We start from the raw sequence: 27,962 nt of genomic DNA, 5'->3' as shown, positions 1-27,962 counted from the left end.
AATCTTCTCATTTTTTAGGTTGTCAGTCACAACAGCCTGGTAAGTAAAAGAAAGTAAATGAAATGAAAGCTATAAACTGAAGTAGTCAGCATATAGCTAGCTACAGTATGTTAGTATCTTTAGATCAGACCTATTCTGTCAGAGATTATCAACATTATCGGTCACTTCTGAGTGGTTTTAATGTTGTGGCTGATCAGTGCACTCACTGTTTAACTGTTGTCTACTTCTGTCAGCCTGTGGCACAGCTATTAAAAACAGCAGAATCTTCGGCGGACAAGATGCAACAGCAGGAAGTTGGCCTTGGCATGCCATTGTAGTAAATTATGGACCTTATGGATATATTCAGTGTGGAGGTTCCCTAATCACCAACCAGTGGGTCCTGACAGCTGCTCGGTGCTTACCATCGTGAGTCACTTTCAAACATTTTCAAAGTTTACATTTTTGGTAAAGTAATGATGATTTCTAAAAGTGATGTGTAGTGCACGACATATACTGTTTACAATTAAAAAAACATATATTTTTTTAAACTTCTTTCCTGAAAACAGTCAAAGGGTTTTTGAAGTGTTTTTCTACACAATACTAAAGACGTGGACGCTGAGGGTATAGCTATTGCAAGTAATAGACCCTATTCAGAGCTCATTTAGCATCTAACATACAAGAACATGTCACTGATCTGATCACAGCACGATCAGATCAGTCAAACAATGTGTGGAAGCAATCTGTCTCTGTGGCATCAGATCTCAGGCCGGTGCAACAGCAAGATCACAGTCTAACATTGTGAATGAAAACTGTGACATATCTGATTGTTTATTGATGAAGCGTTTGATTAAAAAATGTAAAACATCCTTCACTTTACAATATTAAAGACACTGAGGTGACTGTTGTTGTGATTTTTCGCTATATAAACAAAGTTTATTTAAGTGAATAGTTAATCTACCATCTCTAAAAGAAAATTTTTTTCTGTCTCAAGTTCAAGTTACAACACTGTGGTTCATCTGGGACGCTACAACCAGTCAGGTTCAAATCCAAATGAGCTGACTCAGAAAGTGGAAGACATAGTCTGCCATTCTCAACGTCCCGATTACTACTACTACTACTACTGGCCATACAATAATGACATTTGTCTTCTGAAGCTGGCGTCTCCTGTGAATTTCACAGACTACATTCAGCCGATATGCTTAGCCTCAGGAAACAGCACTTTCTACAATGGGACCAGCAGCTGGGTCACTGGTTTTGGTTATGATAATTGTAAGTTACAAAATACTTTTTAATTTATTAATGTAACAATACTGATGATGGATTTGTTAAAAACCTTTTACCTTTTTCTCTCTGATTAGATTATCAATTTCCCAACATCCTGCAAGAAGTTAATGTACCAATATTGGGAAACAATGAGTGCAGATGCAACTTGGGTGACTACAGCTACTGGCCTCCCCACATTACAGAGAACTTTACCTGCACTGGTCCCAGATTTGGATGGAAGGGTCTATGTTATGTAATGAATTCCTTTTAGTTACACTTTGGGTGAGGGGGCTCTGTTTCTGTCTCAGTGATCAACATTGTATAGTTATTAAAATCCAACCCTCCAGTGGTCAGGTTTTGTTGATATTTGAGTTTCACTAAATTCCTTAAAATCATTTCTTCAAAAAAATTTTCAGTGACATCAGATAACTAATGTAAAAACCTACTAAGGGGACTTTAAAATATATTATTTCTTATTTTTATGATAAAAGTTTATTTTACATGCAATCTCTCTGGCTTCTATATTTTAATTTAAACATAATTAAATAATAATTACTTATATTTTTTGTTGTGAGAAACGTTTTTACAATTTTTCAAAATCAAGCATTGCAAAATATTAATCATTACACATAGTTGTCACATATCACAGTTTTCATAATTTACAGAACCATGTATGACTCATTAACTTACATCACAAAAACATCCATTATCTTAGTTAGAAGACCCAAATGCCATGTTGCAATATTACTATGGGAGCCAACGTTTCAAATGCAGGTTTGACATGTTTGTGAGTGCACACTTTATCCAATACCTAGTGACGGTTACTCATCCTTGCCAGTGGATGGCTGTAACTCAGGAAGTAGAGCAGATCACCTACTGATCGGAAGGTTAGTGGTTCGATCCCTGGCTCCTCCAGTCTGCATCTCAAGAGTCTGGATGTGTAAAAAATAGGAAGCACACAGTTTAGAGGAAGTGTGTGATTGGGTGAATGTGGAACGTTGTATAGTGCACTATGAGTAATCTGGGAGAATAGAAAAGCGCTATATGAGAGTCAGTCCATTCACTATCTGGCCAATGTGTGGGCCACATCTGACAAACCTGATCTGGGCCACCAAAGGGCCGTCATTCTTGCGGCCATGAGTAAGAACATTGTGTGGGCCAGATCCAGGCCATACCAATTTTGCTATGTGGGAGGTTGCTTCAGTGGCAGCTTAAATTTTCAGCCTTGAAAGCAGCCTGTTGGTAAAATGATTCATTGATACATTTGTCAGTAGCTTTCTCGCTGTCTCAGTACAGCTTGTAGGACAGGTTCACACTTCCTTGAAGACAATACTTTGCTTGCAGCCTTCTCTTTCATCTTGTTTCCTTTTAATGTGCTTGTAAAGCACATATACAGGAATTGCCTTGAGGCAACAGTGATGTGGTTCTGTATGAATAAAAATTGAATAAAACAAATAAGGCCAATTACACCATAGACCGAGTAATTGAATACTAGCTCAGATCTCAAATTATCAATCAATATCAATATATCAAATTTTCTTCTACCTGCCTTCTATTCAGAAGTAAAAATAACAGGTTATTTTGAAGTTGATAAGACTATTGCTTCAGCAGGATAGCTATTACTGAGACAGATCCTCTTTTGAAAGTCACTGACCTGGCTTTACAATTACTATAAATTTCTTTTCACAGGGAGATCGAGGAGAACCACTCATGATGAAGGCAGGATCAGTCTGGGTCCAGATTGGAATTACTAGTTATAGTGCTTGTTGGGGACCTTCAATCTACACTCGTGTGTCCCAATACCAGAAATGGATCAGTGACACTGTCACAGGGACACCACCTGGTTTTGTTACCTTCACCTCTTCAGGCTCAGACAGCGACTCAAACTTCACCTGCCCAACATCACCACCTATAACCATCCCCGCACCTTTTAACACCACTGCCCCCACCCCGTTTAACACTACTAACCCCACCCGCTTTAACACCACTGTCCCTACCCCTTTTAACACCACTGCCCCCACCCCGTTTAACACTACTAACCCCACACGCTTTAACACCACTGCCCCCACCCCGTTTAACACTACTAACCCCACCCGCTTTAACACCACTGCCCCCACCCCGTTTAACACTACTAACCCAACCCGCTTTAACACCACTGTCCCTACCCCTTTTAACACCACTGCCCCCACCCCGTTTAACACTACTAACCCAACCCGCTTTAACACCACTGTCCCTACCCCTTTTAACACCACTGCCCCTACCCCGTTTAACACTACTAACCCCACCCGCTTTAACACCACTGCCCCCACCCCTTTTAACACAACTGTCCTTACCTCTTTTAACACCAATGCCTCCACCCCGTTTAACAACACTGCCCCCACCCCATTTAACAATACTAAACCCACCCTTCTCAATACTACTGTTTTTGTCATTCCAACCACACGTAACAATGGTGAAAATCTGACCCACTTCACTCACTTTACCTCTCTCTGTGGTCTTGTTGTGTTGCTCCATCTGTTTTTTGCAAGTGGAAAGTAATTCAGCACATTTACTCACGTTTTGTACTTAAATACAAACTTGAAATACTTTTACTTTACCTGAATACTCAGGTTTCATAACATTTTAGAACTCTGAGGTAAATGTTAAATGTTTTATTCCAATATATTTCTGGTAACTTTAAAAGTGCAATTTTTATTAACTAAATATATCAACAATTTTTAAAAAAGGTATTGCGCTTTTGTGAACATTAAATGATTAATAGATACAAAAAGAAACAAAACATTTTTGCCTTTCCAGTTTCCATTTGTTTACTTAATCAATTTCTAATCATTTTTCATTTTTGACTACATGTTTGTAATTGTTATTAACAAATCAATTCATCTGGACGTAGCGTTTTGTGGGAAAAACGTTTCGTCACTCGTCCAAGTGACTTCTTCAGTCTCAGCTGACTGCAGGTTTCCTCAATCTTATAAACAGTACATTTGCATAATGACTGAAACCAGCCCACTGAAGGAACAATGGGCTGGGGGTGTTCCCTTAATCTTAATTACGCAAATTCTCATGACCATTGATCAACAGCCACTGATCAATGGCCATGAGTACAATTCACAGAGAGTTGGGGAATGGCTGCAATCACAGCATTGTAAGATGGTGAAAGATGTACCCTTAGGCCCCCTCCTCGATTCAGAGATGGTCTTTCCTTTTCACGTAAATGGCCTCCTTGACTCCAGCTCAAACCAGCGTTCCTCCCTGTCCAGGATGTGTACATCCTCATCATTGAAAGAGTGTCCACTGGCCTGTAGGTGTAAATAAACTGCAGAGTCCTGGCCTGACGAGGTTGCTCTTCTGTGTTGTGCCATCCGCTTCGCCAGAGGTTGTTTGGTTTCCCCGATGTATAAATCCTGGCAATCCTCCTGGCACTTAACAGCATACACTATTGTCGTGATCCTGGGTCGCTGACCCAGTGTTTTGTGTTCTTTTTGGTATCATCTTATGTTTTGTGTTTATTCCGATTTTGTATTAGTTCTTAGGGTTGGTTTTGGTTTCAGTGTTTTATCATCTCAACCTGTGTCTTTCCTCTGCGCTCTGTCCGTGTTCCAGAGTTTTGTGTTGCAAAACAGTCTGTGTGTTTCCTGTTTTACTTTGTAGGACTGTGTTACTCTGCATTATTCTGTGTTGCTCAGTGTTTCCCTGCATATCTCTGCTCTGCTTTCTTCGTGACTTTTCTGTGTGCCTCCGTGAGTTATGGTTTTGTGTTTTGCTATTATTAGTTTTGCCCAGTTTAGGTTTATGTTCAGTTCTGCCCTCACCATGGTTATTGTTCACTGTAAATAAACCTCAGTCGCACCTCCACCGCTGTCTGCAACTTGGGTCCTCATTCTTTCCACCACACGACTGCTGCCTCAGCCGTGACAACTATATTACTCTGTTTGTGTCGGGGGACCCGATCCTTGGGGTGGACCAATTTTTGGTGCAGCATGTTTTGGGATTTAAAAGTCACAGAGACACGGTGTTTAGAAAAAATGTGTCTCAACTAATCCGATACTCCTGACACATATGGGATCACTACAGGTTTTCGCTTGGGCAGCGGTTGTCCTTCTCTCCTGGATCGGCTGGAGCTTTCTTTAGGTGCCTTTCCAGCTTTGACAAAAGTCCAGCTGGGATAACCACATTTACTCAGGGCCTTCTTGATGTGCTGTTCTTCTGCCTCCCTGGCCGCTGTGTCAGTGGGGATGGTGTTCACTCTGTGTTGTAGCGTCCTGATGACACCCAAAATGACAAAGCGCTACGTCCAGATGAACAGAATCAACTTTTGGAGATTTACTTACCTGGATGATTGAGCATGCATCAAGACTCCTTTTTAAATAATTCTGCAAAGTGAAATTATTTTTAAAAAGTTGTCAGACACTAGAGATTTTGATACAATCTGATGAAAATCTTCTCAAATCTTGTTGTGTTGAGGAATTTATATTAACCAAATGCTTTAGTTATTAAATCATGTATCATTTTAAAGAAGCTTTGGTGGTCATGTATCATTTTGTTTTAATTTTATTCACTTGCAGACAACAGGAACCAACTCTCACAAACCATAAGCTCATAAAGTTGCAGACAAATCAGTGCAAATCATTTGTATATTTGTGGATCATATCATACAAAATTCTAATGAAACTTATTCGTAATTTTAAACAGGAAGATCTGGAGTCACAAGTCAATCAACCTTCACTCTGCATACTTTAAATCTCACTGCACATCTATCATTCTTCCTTGCAGACACATCTGTGCAACCCACCTCCATTTCCACCTCCACCTCCAGCATCTAGACTCCAGGGGGCCCTACCCTCCGGGGGAGGGGCTACCCTCTTCCCTATCACCACTGGGATTCCATGTTTATGTTCAGCTCCTAATCATTTCTCCTTACTGAAATTTCTCTCCATACTCTGCTCTTCTGCTCAGTCCTGAAATCCATTTTGCTGCTGTGCTCTGGATTTCACTCAGTCATGGTCCTCAAATCTTTCTGTGTGTTTCCACCATTTCTCACTCTCACCTCTTTGATTTATCTCTCTCCCACTTAGTAGGCTCTCTTGTTACTGTGTGTGTGTGTGTGTGTGTGTGTGTGTGTGTGTGTGTGTGTTTACTTACCCCACCTTACCTTACAGGGTAACACACTGACCACACCTGATGCAATCAACCTGTGAGGTATCTGTCAATCAGCTGACTACTATTGAAGCTGTGACCTGGCCTTCAGTCTTCACTAGTGATGGGCAAAGCAAGGCTTCATTAAGCACTGAAACATTCAAAGCATTCAAAGAATTGTATTTAGGCTTCAAAACAATCTGAAACCCATTTCCACAGTGACATCTGCTGGCCAATTTGGCTATCACCACATCTTGAAGATGCTGTTGTGAGAAACAATTGTGTGTACAATTCAAATCAATTCAGATAATACAAACAGGGACCCTTAAAGTCACAGCAAAATTAATAATGAGAAAGAGGGTATTGTTTTCTTTTACACATGCATAATAAACAGAAGCAGCAGTCATTTATTCAGTAATTACAAATGGTTAATTAAACACTGAAATGCTCACACCTCGCAATAACTGAAAGCAGAGGGTATGCCGCCTGTCAAAACTAGCGTGAAGCTTGTAAAAGCTTTGTTTGCTCATGGTCATGTGACCTGGGTGTTTTGTTCAGAGCAGTTTTTCAAAACAGCTGAACCTCAGAAGCTCAACACGGTGTCTTTTTAGGGCTTCCCAGCCCTAGTTTTCACCTGGGTGTTGTCTAACTGTGGTGGTTATCTCTTTGATGCCTTCGTTAAAAGATTTCTAATGTCTTTTAACAACATCAATTCAACATCATTGTAAATAAAATCACTTGCACAACAAAGTTGTGGTTTGAGTTCGACCACACATATTACAACACAATCAAATTTTGGTGAAAGCTTACGTATGACTGTACAGTGTGATTTTGAAACTGCAAGAACCACAGGACAGATGAAGTTTGAAGATGAAACGTCATGAACCAATGTTTAATGTTAAGTTTGTTACATCCCTATTAAATTGACAAATATATGAAACTATACAGTCTTGTTTGTCTTTTTTTATGTGTCTTTATTATATGTTTTTTTTAAAAAAGCATTTATTTTGTTTAAAACAGATATATCAGAAAAAGATTATTATAAAATGAGACTGAACAAAACATTTTGAGTTACAATGTCACAAAACTGTCACGGTCCTGGATCTTCAAGCATGTTTTTTTAGGAGCACCCACACAAACTCCACAGAAAGGCCCCAGCCAGTAAGTGGATTTGAACTCGAGACCTTCTTGTTGCGAGGTAGCAGTACCAACTAAAATATCAAAATGTGAATTTAGTGTTTTCAAGTGAAAACATTGTTCTTCCTGTTAAACTTAATCGTGTGTATTTGACCTCTGCAAAAAAGACTGAATCCAAAAATCTTGATCGGATTGAAAGTAAAAAGCAAAATATTAAAAATAAAATCTTCAGACTGTGAAGAAGATAACTCTTTTGGGTGTGACAAATAATATTTTAAAACTGACATATTATGATATTCATGTTAACTTGCTCATTATAATATTGTGAAAGTTATAGGCCTACTGTGAATCTTAAAATTGTCATTTAGACATTGGGTAATTTTATGTAATCTATTATGGCACAATGTTTTATTGCAATACTTTGTTGTAATGCAGCAGCAGGTCCAGAAGCTCTTTTTTCATTGTCGATGCCAGTCAGAGGTAGCTAGAAGGACTTCTTGACATTTTTTGTTAACCTTCAGTTTTCCTAGTAGAAAAATGTATCTGTGTTTTTGTGTGTGAATGTTCCAAACAAACTGTGGTGAAATTGAAAACAAACAGTAGGAGGAATGGTGCAATTGTTGTTAGACCTGTTTTTTTTTAAAAAAAAAAAAAAAAAAAAACCTGATATTGACCTGATATCTCCAGGAAAAGCAATGTTTCAGAGAAGCTCAATAGAAAGTGAAAATTATTCTTTTAACAGAATGAATGTTTTACATTTCAAACTCTGGACACTGGACAGTTCACTTTTCCTCTGCATTTTCTCATCTCTTCATTCAAAACACACTGTTTATACAATAGCATGTTCTTCAAGTTCAAGTTCAAATTCACATTTTATTCGTAAAATACATAGTCGTATAAGTACAACATGCAGTGAAATGCTTGTGTCCAGGGAGGGGGGGAGGGGGCTGCAGACAAAAAGCATTTGTCAACATTTTTTTTTTTCAATTTAATGAATTTCATAAATACACCCTTTTTGCACACGCTCTTTTCTACTCAGTAATGTTGCTGTCAATATTCGGATATTTGTTTATAATCACCGCTGTCAGTCCTTGATATTTACTATTGAGTGATTTGTATATATTGTGCATTTTCTTAAATCTGTAACATATTGTACTGTTAAATAGTCTAGTTTGTTTCTGTTATTGTTACTGTAACAGAAACAGACTGTAACCCACATAATTTCCTTAGGGATTAATAAAGTATGCTGATTCTGACTGATTCTGAAAGCCTTTCAAGCACAATATGTATCAGGATTTTGAATGTTAAAGAAGGGCAGATAGGGTGACTAGCCACTATATTCCATCTAAAAACTTAAGTCCAAGGGATCATCCAGTGTGGGAACTACACATAACAGGCAACTTAGCAAGGAAACCTTTTTTAGCCAGGTAAGTCACAAAATCACATTTCACAAGATCCACTGTGAGCTTCGCCTCTGTCAAACAATCAAACAGTGCCCTAACTCTCTGCATATGAGAAACCTAAGAGTCACTGCAGACCACCAAGTTTTTGTTCCTCAAGCCAAACAGCATCACTTCATAAGAATACAGCCCTGATGGAATAATAAATGTTGCCACTTTCTGTTCTCTTTTTGACAGGGGAATCTGCCAATAGCCTTTCAGCAGATCAAACTTACTGACATACTTGGCTGAAACAACCTGTTCCACGCAGTCCTCCATCTGAGGCAATGGAAAAGACTTTGGTCTTGTGACCCTGTTAACTTTTCAAAAGTTATTAAGAACCTGGGTATGTTATCACGTTTATGTACCAACAAACATGACGATGCCCAACTAGAGGCAGAAGGTTTTTTTAATATGTTTATTAAGATTTTTGATTTAAAGAAAACAAAACAAAACAGACAACACAACAACAAGGGCAAAAAAAACATAAGGCAAAAAAATTACACTGCATCAACAAAGATACTACTTCAACACTGGCAAGATACAAAAATAAAACACTGGGGTGGTAGACTGAATTATCAATCAAAGAAAGCTTTGTTTTAATACATGATCTAAAAATGGCTGCCACACATTAAAAAACTTACTAAGTTTGCCCTCTAATCCATCTTGCTGTGCGGCTACCGTGCTAACCACCGTGCCACTATGCTGCCCTTGTTCTCTAATGTATACCTAATTCTCTCCATATACAGTAGAGCAGTCAGTTCTGTCAGCCACATTTTGAATTGAGGTACAATGTCAGATTTCCAGACAGTCAAGATAATTTTCTTAGCAATTACCATTCCAAACAGAATTGTAGTTTGTACAGCAGAGCTGAGGTGTAAAGGGGAAGAGGAGGATCCAAACAATCCAGTTATTGGGTATGTATGGGCAGAAATCTGTGCCATCTTAAACTGAATTTGAATAAGTTAAATTCGAATTTCAATTGCTCGGATTGAATCTGAATTGTAACTTGAATAAATGCTTAATAGATTAGTAGAACTATGTTTTACTAGCGGACCAAAAGTGTTACTGACGGGAATCTACAGCATCTTGAGCTGAATTCAGACTTCAGAAGTCATTCGTCATGTCGAATGACCAGCGGATAAACTCTCAGGCTGGTAATAAATGTATTACATGTATAAGAACAAGCGTCATGTTAACAAATGATAGCCGTACTGTAACTTTTATGCTTATTGTAGCTGTTACCTAAAATGCTAATTTAGCGTAGTTTGCCCTGGATTCAGCTTTGACAAACAAATATGATCGACTGTTTCTTGTAGAATTCCAAAGTTGTCATCTTGTACCCTCTCAGAGCCCTGTATGCTTGCAGAGACCCCTACAGTAGTTAAACATGCAAAACAGTGTCCAAACCTTTGTATTTGAGCTTTATTTATGTCTTACACAGCATCAGGGGGTGGCTGTAGCTCAGGAGGTAGAGCAGGTCACCTACTGATCAGAAGGTTGGTGGTTCGATCCTTGGCTCCTCCAGTCTGCATATCAAGTATCCTTGGGCAAGATACCAACCCCAAGTTGCTCTCCGATGCATCCATCGGAGAGTGAATGTGTGTGAATGTAGTTAGATAGCACTAAGTATAGATAAAGTGCTTGTGAGAATGGGTGTGATTGGGTGAATGTGGCATGTTGTATAGAGCACTTTGAGTACTCCGAGAGAGTAGAAAAGCGCTATATAAGAATCAGTCCATTTACCAAATAAAGAAAATCAGTCCAGTCCATCCCAACACTTTAGCTAAAGTGAATAGTTAGTCTAATTCATTAGTGCAGCATTACTGGATCACCTCTGTTTGAAGTGATATAATACAACTATCACTGAAACAGCAAACTTTGTAAATAAATAAACAACACTTCTCATTCTGTAAACGTTTGGCCACAGCTGTAGATTACACTATCAGTGCTTGTTCACTCTTGACAATTTTCAAAATATAAAATTAAATTTCAATTTAGTGATGATCATTTTCAAATCAATAATTTGAATTTCACATTAGGCTAATTCAAATTCAGTTTCTGAAGGCACAGATTTCTGCCCATAGGTCTGGCTCTAATGTGCAGTTGTACATATCAGAAAAACATTTAAAGATGTCCAACCAATAGTTATGCAATTTGGGACAGGTCCAGAATAAATGGGTAAGAGTGCCTTCTCCAAGTTTACAACGATCACATTTTGGACTAATATGTCTATATCATGTCCTAATATGTCCATATCATGTTTAAACATGTACTCCACCTCGGCATTCAGATATTCATGCTTCTCAGAAGTAATCCTATAGAAATGCTAGCAAATAGCCTGTGTCTCCCCTACATTCATGGTGATCGTGGCTCAAAGAGTTGGCAGTTCATCTTGTAATCGGAAGGTTGCCGGTTCAAGCCCCGGCTCAGACATTCTTGGTCGTCGTGTCCTTCACCCGTTGCCTACTGGTGGTGGTCAGAGGGCCTGGTGGCGCCAGTGTCCGGCAGCCTCGCCTCTGTCAGTGCGCCCCAGGGTGGCTGTGGCTACAATGTAGCTTGCTATCACCAGTATGTGAGTGGGTGGATGACTGAATGTGTAAAGCGCTTTGGGGTCTTTAGGCACTAGTAAAGCGCTATACAAATACAGACCATTTTACATTGATAACATGCTCCACCCAGTCTGTACAAGAAAGCACATCACCAAACGAACCTGAATACTTGAGATAAGGTCGTTAGTTTAGCCACCTGAGCATTAGTTAAATGACCCAGATGACACCCCAAGTTCTTAAGGGTCTCTTTGTGAAGTTCTAGAAACATAATGACATTAAAGAAATACATCTCGAGTACCTTCTAAACATTTTGAGTAAATCATGAACTCTGTGCCATTTTTGTACAAATTAGTATGATTAATATTTAAAACAAGACATTTTCAAATTATTCTTGTAACATATGTACTAGTCACCAAATCTATTGCATTTTAAACAAATCATTGCATCTTAAGATTTTTTGAGATATTTCTTAAATTTTTGTAGAATACTTGAGTTTAACACTCGTGCATACATATAAACATCAGTAAGATGTGTTCTGTGTTTGTTCTACATGAAGTTCATGTCAGAAAAGGATGATTCAGAAAGATAAGCTGAACCAAAAAGCCAGGCAATTTCCATTGCTGCTGGGCATACACCTTTGTACAGACTGGAAGTCTGAACTCCTAACTTTAAGACCATCAGGATGCAACAATCTCTACCTGTCGAGCATTCAAGTTAAACATTGCACTTAGCTGCTCAGCAATTCATGTTATGTCCACTTGGATGAAAGGATCTCAAATGAATTACACAAGTGTTTTGAGTTGATCAAAGTCACAAAACCCTTGCCCAGGTCTGTTTATGATTTGAGACTCATAAACAGATGTCTTTATAAACACAGAGTCATAGAAGGTCTTTAAAAGCGCTCCCTGTACTCCAAATGACCTCAGCCGCCTCAGCAGGTAGAGTCTGCTCTGACCCTTCCTGTAAAGAGCATCGGTGTTGTGGCTCCAGTCTAGCTTATTATTCAGGTGAACACCCAGGTACCTATACGAGTCCACTATCTCAATGTCCACTCCCTGGATGTTCACTGGTGTCAGTGTGGTGGGTCTGCATCTCCGGAAATCCACCACCAACTCCTTGGTTTTCCCGGCGTTGATCAGCAGGTGGTTCTGCTGACACCAGTCCACAAAGTCCAGAGTCCACTGTCTGTACTCTGAGTCGTCCTCACCTGTGATGAGGCCGACTATGGCAGAGTCGTCAGAGAACTTCTGTAGGTGGCAGCGTGGGAAGTTGATGGAGAAGTCTGCAGTGTAGAGGGTGAAGAGGAACGGTGCCAGCACAGTTCCCTGTGGGGCCCCCGTACTGCAGACCAGCGTGTCAGAGACACAGCCCTGTGACCTCACATACTGTGGACATTCTGCGAGGTAGTCCAGTATCCACTGGGACATGTGGTGGTCCACTCCCGATAGCTCCAGCTTGTCCCTCAGAAGTCGTGGCTGGATGGTGTTGAAAGCACTGGAGAAATCAAAGAACATGATCCTCACAGTGCTTCCAGGCTTCTCCAGGTGAGTCAGAGCTTGGTGCAGGAGGTAGATGATGGCGTCCTCCACCTCAATGCCAGGCTGGTAAGCAAACTGCAGCAGATCCAATGAAGACCTCACCAGGGGACGCAGATGCTTTAGAACCAACCTCTCGGGGGTCTTCATCAGATCTGATGTCAGGGCTACCGGCCGGTAGCTGCTGAGGTCCTTGGGATGGGTGGTCTTTGGTACCAGTACCACACAGGTCTTCCACAGCGGTGGTACTTTCCCCAATGACAGGCTCAGGTTGAACAGATATCCTAGGATGCTACAGAGTTCATCTGCACAGCATCTCAGGAGCCTGGAGCTGACGCCATCTGGACCTGCAGCCTTACGCACCTTGATCTTGCAAAGCTCGTTCCTCACTTGAAGTGCTGAGATGGAGAGAGGGGATTTTGGGGGAAGGGGGTGTATGTTGGAGTCCACAGAAGCCGGGGGTGGGTGTGATGGCTGGGAGCTGAGATTTGTGAAGTCCTGTGATGAAAGACAGGCAGGCCCTGAAGATGAGGGAGATTGCAGCAGGGGGGACGATGCTGGGGGAGGGGTGGGTGGTTGATCAAAACAATTAAAATATTTATTTAGGTCATTCACCCACCCCAAGTCTCCTGCACCCTGGGGGGCTGGTTTTTGTCCTGAGATTGTCTTCAGGCTGTTCCAAACCCCTCTGATGTTATCCTGTTGCAGCTGCTCTTCCATCTTCCTCCTGTAGTTTTCCTTTCTTTGCCTTATCTTCCATTTCAGTTTCTTCTGCACAACTCTCAGCTCCTGTTTGTCTCCAGATCTAAAGACTCTCTTCTTCTCCTTGAGGAGAGCCTTAATTTCAGGATTTATCCATGGCTTGTTGTTAGAAAAACACTGTACCTTTTTGATGGGTATGGTGTTGTCCACACAGAAGTTCATGTAATCCGTAGTGCAGTCTGTGATGCTGTTGAGGTCATCCTCCAGGGGGCTGCAGAGGTTGTCCCACACAGTAGAACGGAAACAGTCCCTCGGGGCCTCTTCAGTCTCTGCCGACCATTTCTTTACTGTGCGTTTCACAACTGGTTCTCTGTGTACTAAAGGTTTGTACACAGGCTGGAGATGAACCAGATTGTGATCTGAGCTCCCCAGTGGAGGGAGAGGTGATGAGCTGTATGCCTCCTTGGTGTTGGCATACAATAAGTCCAATGTTTCATTGTCTCTGTTGTGGCAGGTAACATACTGGGTGAAGGTGGGGAGAGTGGAGGACAGGGAGATGTGATTAAAATCCCCAGAGATCAGGAAAAGGGCCTGAGGGTGCTGTGTTTGGAGTCTGCTGGTTACAGTGTGCAGGACCTCACAGGCTGCTGCAGCGTTAGCAGAGGGCGGGACATACACAGCTATCACAATAACGTGTGTAAACTCTCGCGGTAGATAGTACGGTCTCATGCTAACTGCTAGCAGCTTAATGTCCTTACAGCATAGCGTCTCTTTGATAGATAAATGCCCAGAGTTACCCCATCTATTGTTCACAAACACAGCCAGACCCCCTCCTCTCTTCTTACCACTCTCCGTTATTCTGTTGGCCCGGATCAGATGGAAACCGTCGATGTTTATGTGTGAGTCCAGAGTTAGCGCAGTTAGCCACGACTCAGTGAAGCACATCACGCTGCACTCCCTGTAGCACCTCTGATGTCGGGTAAGAGCCGCCAGCTCGTCTACTTTATTGGGGAGAGATCTCACGTTTCCTATAATAACAGATGGAATCGCTGGCCGGTACCTCCACGCGCTCTCTGGACACAGATGCCATGAAGAATGTTATAAAAAACACGATTGTCCATAGAATTCTTAGCTCCATTGTGGAGTAGTACAGTCCACAATAAAAAAAAACTGAACAAGAAACACAATAACAACAAAAAAGAGAAAAAGAAGGACTGGTCAGGTCGGAGCTGCTGATACTTGCTGCCAGCTCGGAGCGGCGCCAGAAGTGTATCAGTTTCAAATCTACATTAGTGCAAACGTTATGGGTTAAAAAAAGAAAGAACAGCCATTTTTTAACTTCAGAGCTCAGTTTGACTAACAACGTAACAGGAAGGTTACTCGAAAATGCATAGTCTAATGGTTTAAGTAAGTCAGTAGGAATGCTGTTAAAGTGGGCAAATGGCAACATGGAACAAGTTTCCCAACACTGTTTATATTCAGAACCATCCATTCTAAGTAGTGTCAGAATTGTACCTAGTAGCAGACATGAAAGTAAAAGTAATGACACAAATGTTACTAGACCAGTTTGGTGTTTTTGTTTTTTGCTTCTTGACAGCATTCCCCCCCCAAAAAAATAAAATTGTTTCAGAGAAGTACAACACAAAGTGAAGAATATTTTTTTTAAATGCAAACCCTTGGACACAGAAAAGTTGAGATCTGTGAATTTAAAGTGATTAACAGAATGTGGCTGTGATAAGAATAAGGTGAGGTTGATTACAGCAGAATATTGTATTACTCATATCTTTAGCAGTGATTCTGACTGATTGTTGCAATCATGTGAAAACCTAGGGTTTGCTTTTATTCCCTGGAAATACAAAAAAAGCAAGTCCCCATTATCCTTATAAGGATAATTTGAAAAATATTTTATTCACCCCTTGTTCAAGCAAAACTTCATTACCAGCTCTCTGACTTTTTCTTAGAAAGCTAATGCAACTGTGACGGGGTGGAGCTCTGGGTGGAGCTGAGAATAATCTTCAGGTACTTAAATGTAATTATAACATGACAGAGATTCAGTTAACAATGGCTCTCCATCAGTTTTTGTGTTGTATTGCTGTGATGACTATTCTCTCATGGAGAGGTGAGAAAGAAAGTTTTATTTTTCTTTAAACACTTTTGTTATTTCGTTGTTAGGTTGAAGAAGTGTTTGATGAAGTAGAGGTACAAAAATTACCGGACAAACCACTGGAAATTAATGGATTAATGGATGGTATTGTGTATTGTTATATATATATTATAATATTGTTATATATTTCTGATATTTTGCACATTGATAATAGCAATAATACGTTTTTTGGACTGTTCGCTATGAAAGGGCAGAGTTAGCAATGATTTCATAAATATCTAATTTTATAATGTATTTGAGGTAAATTACTTGGTTTCCTTCAAATCTCTAGAAATCCAAGTTTTTCATGTTTACTCAATTCAGTAAATTCTTTTTTTGTTAAGTGAATCATTCTCAGAGTACAGACATTTCACATTAGATAACTTTTTATTTTACATTTCCCCATTTGCCTTTTAAACTATATTTACTATTTGATAAATCATTGTTTAATTTACCATTAGCCTTTCTGTGTGGTTATTGTAAAGCCCTGGTGATGATTGTAAAACCTAATACATATAAATATGTTATTCTAAGGAGCTTGGAAAGAAAAGTGTCTGGACTTCTTTAGGTTGCTTGAAAACGTTTCACCTCTCATCTGAGAAGCTTCTTCAGTTCTAGGGTCAAATGGTGGAGAGTCCCAGATTTAAGCCCTGTGGGAGTATCCCCTCCGAGATGGACAAATGGTCCTCCTAATGATCACATGAGCCAAGGTGTGAAAATAGGTGTAGGTCACAATCAGCCAGGGTTTCAGGTGAGCTCACTGTGAAACCTAGCCCCACCCTATCATGTGATTTCATGAGGTCAGATGGCCCAAGATGTGAGTGGGCGTTAAGGCGTCTGGGATGAACCAGTTTTTGTCTGAGTGTGTTGCTCGAATGGTTTATCCGAAAGACAAAACTCCTAAACACAAACTTAACAATGTAGTGTATGCTGTACAGTATAGCGAGGAATGCCCAGACCTCTACATTGGAGAGACCAAACCGCCACTTCACAAGCGCATGGCATGACATAGAAGAGCCACCTCCATGGGACAAGACCCGGCGGTCCATCTGGATTTATAGGACAAAGGGCACTCTTTTGAGGATGGGATGGTTTGAAAGAGGAGTAAAAGAGGACATTTATTGTGAGCGACCATCTTTGAACAGAGGCAGTGGCTTACGACACAAACTGTTTGCCATTTATAATCCAGTTTTGAGATCCCTTTCCAGACACCGTAACACCCACTCACAAATGGGCCATCTGACCTCAGGAAATCACATGATAGGATGGGGCTAGGTTTCACAATGAGCTCACCTGAAACCTTGGCTAATTGTGACCTACACCCGTTTTCACACCTTGGCTCATGTGATTAGGGTAGAGGATCATTAGGGGGTCCTTTTGTTCCTCTTGCGGGGATACTCTCACGGGGCTTAAGTCTGGGACTCTCCACCATTTGACCCTAGAACTGAAGAAGCTTCTCAGATGAGAGGTGAAACGTTTTCAAGCAACCTAAAGAAGTGCAGACGCTTTTCTTTCTAAGCTTCTTAGACTACGATGACCTGGATGACTGAGAACCTTCACAGACATATGTCAGTGTTAGCATGCTGAACCCTATGCTGGACCAGCAATGGGAGTTTTTTTAAAGGTCTGATTCACCAACAGCAAGATAACTTTAAGACATTTGTCCAATTAATCATGGATGGAACTAACAAAAGGTTGGACAGCATTCAGCAAACTAAAAGAGTCTGAATTGGCAGTCAGCAGCATATGCGAGGAACACAAAGAATCAACAACCAAGATGGATTATTTATTTATTTGTCTATTTGATTGATAATTGTTTAATTATCAACCAAATATCAATAATTGTGGATGGTTAATGTAAAGCTCTGGTGATGATTGTAAAACCTAATACCAGAGGTGTGGACTCGAGTCACATGACTTGGACTCGAGTCAGACTCGAGTCATTAATTTTATGACTTTAGACTTGACTTGAAAAAAGGTTGTAAGACTTGTGACTTGACTTGGACTTTTACACCAGTGACTTGGGACTTGAATTGGACTTGAACCTGTTTACTTGAAAAGACTTGATATTTTACCCAAATCTAAAATTTAACATACATATTATATAAAAAGTGCGGACCATTAATTCACTTTATTCATTCATTCATTCTTACCACACTCCGTATGTATGTGAGCGTGGGCTGTAGCACAGCCAATCAAATTAACCAGATTTGAAAAAAACAAGAACAAAAACGCCGAGCCAAAAATGCTCCCAAGAGTAATTTCTTTCGGTACATAAACTACTAAGTAGTCAACAAAAACGAAATGCAATATGCAAAACATGCAAGAAGAGAATCACAGACGGAGATGGAACAACTTCCAACTTTGTCCGACATTTGAAGTTGCATAAAGAACGGTAGGTGGTGCTTTTTTTTTTTTTTTTTTTTTTTCTACGATGAGACAGCTGACTTAGCTAACTTCATCTTATTAGCAAATGTTCTTCGGCTACGTAGATGATACTGTTTGGCTTTAACAGGTATGATATGTTTGTCATGCTATTTTAAATCCGTCCTGCAAGCGCATCCAAGAATAACATGCAACTTGTTAGCTCAGAATTGTCGGTGAATGGTGAGCAGGGTCCGTTTCAGAAAGTGGGTTCTGTAGCTGTACTCAGTCTCTCTCGTCTCCTCCCATCATTAACCCCGTAGATTTAACCCAGTTTAGACTGACAAATATTTATTTTAACATCACATCACAATTCAAAATCACTGTGTTTAATTTGCAATTAGTGGTCGTAGTCGTGTTTAACTTTTGCATGTCTGAGCCAGGGAAAAAAAATTTTTTTGGTTAGAAAATCTGGCCCACCTTAGTGTGTAATTGAGTAGTCCTGCTATACATGGCCTTTTTTCTTCTGTCATTTATGTCAATACATCAAATAAAATACTTTGATCTTATATTATTAGCTGTTGTTTATTTGCAAAGGTTATTCTCAACAGGGATGCTAGACAAAAACGGCGTTTTCTACAGACAGCCTAGCATACGCTCTCCACTTGCGAGTGAAAAGAAAAGAAAACACCCCTTCCCTATTGGTGTTAGAGTTTACCATGTCAGCCAATCAAAAAAATGATAAGGCAACATGTGACATTTGGATGTTTAGGGAGAAGGGAAGTTTTAGGAGTGACACCACACGGAAAGCGGGCGAGCGAAAGAAAGAGAGAGAGCGAAGTTTTCATATGTGAGACATTAGTGACGTTTAGCGTGTTTGGAGGCTGTAGTTAGTTTGTTGTGTAGTTATTGTTTTGTATTGTGTGTCGGTTAGACTGCTGAATTTCATATTTGATCTAAAAAGCTGTCAAAGGCAGATTCCAGTGTAAACGCTGTCTCCACATAGAAAACTGGACTGTTGCACCTCCAGTTGTCAGACCTGCAGGGTTTAGGCCTGTGGTGTTCTCCTCTGTCTTATACTGAACACAAACTACATGTTTTGGACTGGCACAAATAATTTGTGTGCCTTCTTATTTGATGCAGCACACCTGATTGTTCTGTAAATAGATTTAAATGGTTATATAAAAAACGCCTGAGGCCTTGGCTGCATTTTTAGGTAAATAGTACCATATAACTTTGTTGTTTGCAAAACTTGTGCATAATTTTTAGAAATGCACAATTTCTATTTGCATTTCAAGTTATGAAAATGATTCGTTAAACATGTAAAAAAAATATAACTTTTTTCTACTCGGATTCTGAATTTTTTGTCTGAATTTAGATCAACTGTGCTAATATAGTATACCAAAATGAAAAAATAACTCAAATTTCAGATATTTGAGGTTGTGCTGTAAATAATGATACCAAACAAGGCAAGAAAAACATATTTTAAAGGTGAAATATAGAAGTAAAATCAAAAGTAGTCAAGAACGGCCAATTATACCCGGGACCCCAGAGGGTTAAAAAAAAAGACTTGAAAGGACTTGAAATTCAAAGTTTCGGACTTGGGACTTGACTTGAAAGTTGTCTGTCTTGACTTGCGACTTGACTCTGACTTGCTTGACTTTACTTGAGACTTGACTTGTGACTTGAGGATAAAGACTTGGGACTTACTTGAGACTTGCAAAACAATGACTTGGTCCCACCTCTGCCTAATACATTTAAGTATCTTATGTTTAAAAATAAGCAATCATAATGGGAAAATAATTTTTATCTTTTTTTTAAACATGTAATAAAGCTCTTAATTATATCCTTTAAAACTTAAGCAAAATGGCTGTCTCCAAACAACACTTTGCATGTTGACTGAAATAGTGATGGGACTTCCAGCTCTTTTTAGAGAACCGGCTCTTTCGGCTCGGATCACTAAAAAGAGCCGGCTCTTTCGGCTCCCAACTGGCTCGTCAGGTTGTTTTGTTGCTTTAATTAATTTATCATTAACAACAATATTAAAGTATGCACAAAAGGAATTACTAATGTAAAAAAAAATGGTTTTATTTATATATGTTTATATATAAATATATACGGTGGCCCCTAGAGACAAAGCACGTACAAACTCCAAAAAGCACGTACAAACTCCAAAACACATTTCTAGCATTAACTGAACTTCCAAAACAGAGCTACCTAGATCACTTAAATTACACAATTGAAAGCATATGTGTATTGTTTGTGTATGTATACACAAGCACTCATATATATTCAAATAATTTAAAAAAATGTTCATTTACCTGTTACTACCACACACCAAATCCGGTCACTGGTACTTCCTGGCTTGTGTAGCCACTAGGTAACAAAAGCTCAACACTGCGCCGAGCATCCTGGAGCAATTCTGTTGTCTTTTGTATATGTTTTGGAGTTTGTACGTGCTTCTGAGTTTTAACGTATTTTGGAGTTTTCACATGTTTTGGGATTTGTACACGCTTCGGAGTTTGTACGTGCTTTGTCTCTAGCGTTCACCGTAAATATACTTTTATTTATTAACTTCACATAAAATTTAATAAATAAATCATATAATACAAAATACAACTATTTACATTTCAACTTTTAACTATTTAAATTTTCAGCTTTTTTCTGTTAAACAAATTTAAAGTGAAACAGCACAAAACACTGCAAACCACAACACAATTAAATATAAATTAAAATATGAAAACAAAAAGAAGATGCACATTCTCTGTCATATGGGCCTGCATGAATAAACTTTCTAAATCCTAATCCGCAACTGACAATAGTTGTGGATGATTACTATACCTTTCTAATGTGGCGTTGTTGTCCCTGGCTCTCTTTCTCTCTCTTTCCCTCCGGCTCTGTTCCTGTGCTGCTGCGAGTGTAACTACTGCCCCTCCCCCCTCTTCCCAGCGCAAAGCACAAGGCTCGCGTGCGGAGTGAAGTGAAAAAAAAGTGCGAGAGAGGGTGAGAGAAAAAACCCCCCCACGTCGTTCACTTCAAAGACCCGGCTATAAGAGCCATTTCGTTTGCAACCGACACATCACTACACTGAAATGCTTTGACAAGGAGTGCTAATTGATGACCTGTGAATCACCCAATCATGTTAAAACTGCATTACAAAGCAAAAATGAAAAACAACTTTTTTATAAACATGGTCATGTAGTGGTTAGCACTGTCATTATATTATTAATGAGTGAATTGTCAGAAATTATTTTATTTATCGCATTAAATTGTAGAAGTTTTAACAAAAATCAAGTCAACTAATTAACACCGGCTGAAAAACAAGCACTAAAATAAGTAAAGCAAGAATCCCTCATTTGACCTTTGTCACAAAGTTTGGAAATATACAAAGAAAATGATTGTTTACATAACAGTGTTATGTACATACTTTGTCAATGATTCTTGGAATAGTTATTGTCCAGCAGTTTCCTGCAGTTTCCCATAATTTTTGTGTGGTTTGTTCCCTACTTTCAGGTTAAAAATGTAAGTTGTGTGGTTTAAAAAGTAAAACTGGGAGTGTTGTTTGCATAGTCACTCATTAAGACCAGGTTGAAATGCAAATGTTAATTCTCTCCTGCCTGTCATCACATGGAGTCTTTCCACCTATAACTAAATAAATAATTACTGGGGTAAATGTACCAGTTGTTGGATTTGGATTGTCCCTTTCACGGCACTAAATTTTTGAACCAGAGTGTTAAAATAAATTGCAAATGTACCGCTATGACTCTTAATTTATTGGAAAGTGGAAAGTGTAAATGCAGAAAATTATCATTAGTTTTATGCACAGTGCCAGAGCTTCCTGGTTAACAGCTACAGCAGCAATTTGTTGCTCCATTTGCCAGTTTGTCTACAGTAGATGCAACGACAGTACCAAAGCTTTCCCTCTCCTGCACTACAGTAGCATTTCACTGAGGCCTAAAAAATTTTATAGCTGAGGCTAATATATTTCTTGCATTATTAATTATAGCAATATGCTATAATGCTGTTATATTTAAAGAAACCCTGGTTATTGCAAAGAAATGCATGGATTTATGTGTAGAAAGTGATGGAACTTCCATAAGCACTGTGACCACTGGTAGATGCACAAGATATTACAACTGGTTTTCATAAGCAGGGGATATCATTCACAGATATCATGGATCAGCCCCCAATCAGCCGGGAATCCACCAAGTATCTGTCATGGTCCTGTCAGGAATGAGGTGGCCATCTGGCTGTATCTGTAGCATTGTTTCACTTGGAAGAAATTAATGAAACTAGTTTGAACTATTTCCTTTCTCACAGATGCAAATCATCTCTTGCTGTTTTGTTTAACATATTTAATCTTCTCATTTTTAGGTTGTCATTCACAGCAGCTTGGTAAGTAAATGAAACAATTTTACAAGATTTTCAAGAAACTGGAGGAAATATAGACTTTTATGACTATTTGTTTCCAAGACAAAGAAAATATGCTGACTCAAATTTTCTCAACTTTTCATTTAAAGCAGTGAAGTGGTAAAATTGTATAACTCATCTATATACCACAGTTTAATTTCACATTAACAACTGTAAGATGTAGGGAGTAAGGACCTTTCAAAGCTAAAAAGTAGTCAGCATATAGCTAGAAAAGTTTGTATCTTTGGATCAGACTTAGCCTTCCAGAGTTGATTAACATTATCGGTCACCTCTGAGTAGTTTTCATGTTGTGGCTGATCAGTGCATTCATTGTTTAACTGACATTGTTTTTCTTCTGTCAGCCTGTGGCAGAGCTGTTAAAAACAGCAGAATCATGGGAGGTCAAGATGCAACACCAGGAAGTTGGCCTTGGCATGCCATTGTAGTAACTTATGGACCTTATGGATATATTCAGTGTGGAGGTTCACTAATCACCAACCAGTGGGTCCTGACAGCTGCTCGGTGCTTACCATCGTGAGTCACTGTTGAACTTTTGAAAGTTTACATTTTTGTTGAAAATGATGATGATAGGTATTAGTAGGGATGGGTATTGATAAGATTTTAACGATTCCGATTCCATTTTCGATTCTGTTTAACGATTCGATTCTTTATCGATTCTCTTATCGATTCTTGTTTTTAAAAAGGAGAACACTAAGGTCAATTAGCTTAGAACTGTTTTATATCTTCTCTTTCAACAAGATAGAAATTTAGGAGTAACATGGCCTTACAAACCCAACAGTGAGATCTTAAGAGATCCAGCCTATGGCTCTTCAATGGGTGTCACAGGGTCCCCGGGAAAATTGTAAACGTAAAATAATAAAATAAATATTCTTCTGTAGCAATAACAAAGTATAACATAAATTATTCTGTAGCAATTACACAAGAATATCCAGTAATGTCCCTGTCTACAATTAAACACATTCACTTACCATCTGCTGTGGAAAATGGCTGCAAGGTTTTGACCACAAACTAGTCACTGCTCGGTGACATGCGGGCCTGAAAAGAGACGCTACCGGTAGACTGCAGCGACAACTGCCAGCGAGCGCCAGCCAGACTCTGTCTGTCTGTCTCATCATGGTCACCTAAATGCACAATGGCAGGTTTTGTAATAAAGCAGATCGTGCTAACATAATATGCACTGTTAGTTGATTATTTACCTGCCGCATTAACGGGAGACGACGTGCAAACGTTACCGCTGCTGCTGCTGGGTTGAGATTCATGAGTCCGGAGCGGAATTAAAGACATTCATTTGAGTTCATCGCGTGTTTTGTGAGCAAATGCTTTTGCATATTCGTAGTATTTCCTCCCTTAATGAAATATCTACTTTGCAAGTATTGCAAGTTGCCCTGAACGGATGACAATCCGTTGTCGTAAAAATATAAACAAACTTTTAAGCGCTTTGAGCCGCTTAGGCACCGTGTTTCCTGCCAGGTACGCCTCCGACGCTCCGCAACGTGGTGACGCTCATTCGGGCGACTGAATGATAAGGGAATCGTTTGCAAAAATGGCAAACGATTCCAAGGAATTGAAACAGTGGGAACCGGTTCTCAACAAGAACCGGTTTTCGATACCCATCCCTAGGTATTAGTAACTGTGAAGTATAGTGCAAAACGCTTACTGTTTACAATTAGCTTGACATTTCTTTACAGCCAGATTTTCTTTTCCTTTTTAACTTCTTTCCTGAAAACAGTCAAAAGGTTTTTAAAGTGTTTTGCTACGTAATACTAAGGCTGTGTACGCTGAAGGTGTAGCTATAACAAGTAAGAGACCCTGTTGAGAGCTATTATAGCATGAACATGTAGAATGTGCTGTGAACAGATCAGTCAAACGATATGTAGAAGCAGTTTGTCTCTGTGAGATCAGATCTCAGGCAGGTGTAACAGCAAGATCACAGTCTAACATGGTGAATGAAAACTGACATTTCTGATTATTTATATATTTATATATTAAACACCTTTAGACAACTGTTGTTGTGATTTGGTGCTAAGGATATAAAGAAAATTCCATTTGACTGAATAGCCCATTTATCATCTATAACAATTTTTTTTCCTGTCTGTCTCAAGTTCAAGTTACAACACTGTGGTTCATCTGGGACGCTACAACCAGTCAGGTTCAAATCCAAATGAGCTGACTCAGAAAGTGGAAGACATAGTCTGCCATTCTCAACGTCCCGATTACTACTACTACTACTACTGGCCATACAATAATGACATTTGTCTTCTGAAGTTGGCGTCTCCTGTGATTTTCACAGACTACATTCAGCCGATATGCTTGCCCTCAGAAAACAGCACTTTCTACAATGGGACCAGCAGCTGGGTCACCGGTTATGGTTATGATAATTGTAAGTTACAAAATACTTTTTTATTTATTAATGTAACAATACTGATGATGGATTTGTTAAAAACCTTTTACCTTTTTCTCTCTGATTAGATTATCAACTTCCCAACATCCTGCAAGAAGTTAACGTACCAATATTGGGAAATATTGAGTGCAGATGCTACGTTGGAGACTCCAACTACTGGCTTCCCAAGATTACAGAGAACGTTACCTGCACTGGGCCCAAAGTTGGATGGAAGGGTCCATGTTATGTAATGGATTACTTCTAGTTACACTTTGGGGGAGCAGGGGTCTGTTTCTGTGTCAGGGATCAACATTGTATAAACTAATAATGTCTAGTTCCATTATTTATAATAAGAAATACATTTTTTAATATGGCAGATCGAAATTGGCAATGTAGTTAAATGAAAGTTAACTTCACTGCCAATTTAACTCCTGGCGTGAATTTTTTTCAGTTTTCCATTTTATCAAATGGTGTGCTAAACTGAATGTGTGCCAGGTTATTGGCTAATGCTAACAAACATGCTTTTGCACGGTCCATCCATACACCATATAACTGGGTCTCAGACTAATGCTTCAGCAGGATAGATATTACTGAGACAGATCCTCTTCTGGAAGTTACTGACCTGTCTTTACAATTTTTCTTTTCACAGGGAGATGAAGGGGAACCACTCATGATGAAGGCAGGATCAGTCTGGATCCAGATTGGAATTACTAGTTATAGTACTTGTATGGGACCTTCAATCTACACTCGTGTATCCCAATACCAGAAATGGATCAGTGACACCATCACCGGGACACCACCTGGTTTTGTTACCTTCACCTCCCCAGGAACTGACAGCGACTTAAACTTCAGCTGCCCAACATCACCATCTACAACCATCCCTGCCCCTTTTAACACCACTGTCCCTACCCCTTTTAACACCACTGTCCCTACCCCTTTCAAAACCACTGTCCCTACCCCTTTTAACACCACTGTCCCTACCCCTTTCAAAACCACTGTCCCTACGCCTTTTAACACCACTGTCCCTACCCCTTTCAAAACCACTGTCCCTACCCCTTTTAACACCACTGTCCCTACCCCTTTCAAAACCACTGTCCCTACCCCTTTAAACACTACTGTCTCTACCGCTTTCAAAAGCACTGTCTCTACCCTTTTTAACACCACTGTCTCTACCCCTTTTAACACCACTGTCCCTACCCCTTTAAACACTACTGTCTCTACCCCTTTAAAAACCACTGTCTCTACCCCTTTAAACACTACTGTCTCTACCCCTTTAAACACTACTGTCTCTACCCCTTTAAACACTACTGTCTCTACCGCTTTCAAAAGCACTGTCTCTACCCTTTTTAACACCACTGTCTCTACCCCTTTTAACACCACTGTCCCTACCCCTTTTAACACCACTGTCCCTACCCCTTTAAACACTACTGTCTCTACCCCTTCCAAAACCACTCCAACCACACATAGCAGTGGTGAAAATCTGACCCAATTCACTCACTTTACCTCTCTGTGTGTTTTTGTCATGTTGCTCCATCTGTGTGGTGGAAGTGTAATGTAATTCAGCACATTTACTCAAGTTCTGTACATAAATACAAGTTTGAAATACTTGTACTTTACTTGTGTTCACAGGTTTCATAAGGTTTTGGAACTGTGAGATAAATGTTACATGTTTTACTCCAATATATTTAAAAGTTAAAGTCATTTTTTCTCAACTAAAAACATGAAAGCTAAATAAAATATTGGGCTTTCTTTTAAATTAAATGATTAATTAATACAAAATGGCTAAAACAGGAACCACATAAAAAGCTGTTCTTTTTTGTCTTTCCAGTCTCCTAAACATTGTGATTTTCTATTTTTATGTTTCAACCAATTTGTTTACCTAATTCATTTTTGATCATTTTAAAGTTTTGACTATATCTTGGACAAACTGTGGACTAACAAATCAAATCATTTTTAAATAATTCTGGGAAGTGAAATGATTAAAAGTTGTCAGACGCCAGGGCTTTTGATCAATTCTGATGCAACTTCACTTAAATCTTCTCAAATTTTGTTGTGTTCAGGAATTTATGATATTGAAATATATAGAATTATTAAAACATGCATAATGTTAGAGTAGCTTTAATACTCATGTACCATTTTATTTTAAATTTATGCACTTGCAGACAACAGAATAAGTATGAACACTCTCATTGTCTCAAGATGGCGTCACGGATGGCAGCCTTGGTACTGCACTCTCTCGCACTTTTGTTTTTTTTATTTTCTGCGCTTTTCGTCACTTTCCACATCGCTTTCTCCAGAGATCAACAGCTAAACATGAGGCAGTCATCTCAAAATAGTTCTTTTCCTTTTTTCATAAACCCAGAAAGTGTTTTGGAGATTTTAGTCGGAGGCGCAGTGGCTCTTTGTGGCTCTCGGAGGAGACGCAGACGGGGGACTCGTGCTGGTGAAACTACATTGGCGGGGATTCCTCACGGCACTCCCCTCCATTCACCTCGCTCTCTTCCAAACAAAGTTGGCAAATTGCTGCTTTTACACCGGATTAACAAGGACATTGCACGCTCTGCTGCCCTCTGCTTCACTGAAACCTGTCTCAGTGAGCGAATCCCAGACGCTGTCTTAAATTTGCAGGGCTTTGAACTTCACCTGGCGGACTGCGAAACAGAGCTCTCAGGGAAAACAAAGGGTGGTGGAGTCTGCTTCTACATTAACAATGGTTGGTGTACTAATGTCACAGTATTACAGAAATACTGCCGCCCAAACCTGGAAACGTTTTTCATCACCTGTTTACATCCCTCCTCAGGCTAATGCGAACAACGCACTGTGCAAACTGACTAACCAGATCACCACCCTGGTAAGAAAATTCCCAGATTCCTTTACAATTGTCCTTGGGGATTTTAACAGAGC

The 27,962-nt window shown here is 39.6% G+C and overlaps 2 protein-coding genes across 2 annotated transcripts; both read left to right on the top strand.

The window, feature by feature from the left end:
* The first annotated feature begins 239 nt into the window (after nt 1–239).
* LOC116327784 (putative uncharacterized protein DDB_G0290521) lies at nt 240–3,931 on the top strand. Its single transcript, XM_031749446.2, has 4 exons — nt 240–405; nt 971–1,248; nt 1,338–1,495; nt 2,932–3,931. Exon 4 carries the CDS (start codon nt 2,953–2,955, stop codon nt 3,778–3,780), a length of 828 nt encoding a protein of 275 aa, XP_031605306.2. The 5' UTR covers nt 240–405; nt 971–1,248; nt 1,338–1,495; nt 2,932–2,952; the 3' UTR covers nt 3,781–3,931.
* An 11,881-nt stretch (nt 3,932–15,812) lies between these two features.
* Nucleotides 15,813–27,071, top strand: LOC116316498 (prostasin-like). The gene is made up of 6 exons (XM_031735052.2): nt 15,813–15,859; nt 22,622–22,642; nt 23,020–23,191; nt 24,781–25,058; nt 25,148–25,305; nt 25,708–27,071. The coding sequence occupies exons 1-6, from the start codon at nt 15,838–15,840 to the stop codon at nt 26,614–26,616; spliced, it is 1,560 nt and encodes a 519-aa protein (XP_031590912.2). The 5' UTR covers nt 15,813–15,837; the 3' UTR covers nt 26,617–27,071.
* The last annotated feature ends 891 nt before the right edge of the window (nt 27,072–27,962 follow it).

This window comes from Oreochromis aureus, linkage group 3 (assembly GCF_013358895.1).
Source record: "Oreochromis aureus strain Israel breed Guangdong linkage group 3, ZZ_aureus, whole genome shotgun sequence".
NCBI lineage: Eukaryota > Metazoa > Chordata > Actinopteri > Cichliformes > Cichlidae > Oreochromis > Oreochromis aureus.
This window is presented reverse-complemented; position numbering and strand designations above follow the sequence as displayed.

Coding starts and splice junctions, on each gene's coding strand:
- LOC116327784 (XM_031749446.2), top strand. CDS start 2,953: ATGATGAAGGCAGGATCAGTCTGGGTCCAGATTGGAATTACTAGTTAT.
- LOC116316498 (XM_031735052.2), top strand. CDS start 15,838: ATGACTATTCTCTCATGGAGAG. Junction 15,860..22,621: donor GACTATTCTCTCATGGAGAG/GTGAGAAAGAAA, acceptor TCTCATTTTTAG/GTTGTCATTCACAGCAGCTT. Junction 22,643..23,019: donor TTGTCATTCACAGCAGCTTG/GTAAGTAAATGA, acceptor TTCTTCTGTCAG/CCTGTGGCAGAGCTGTTAAA.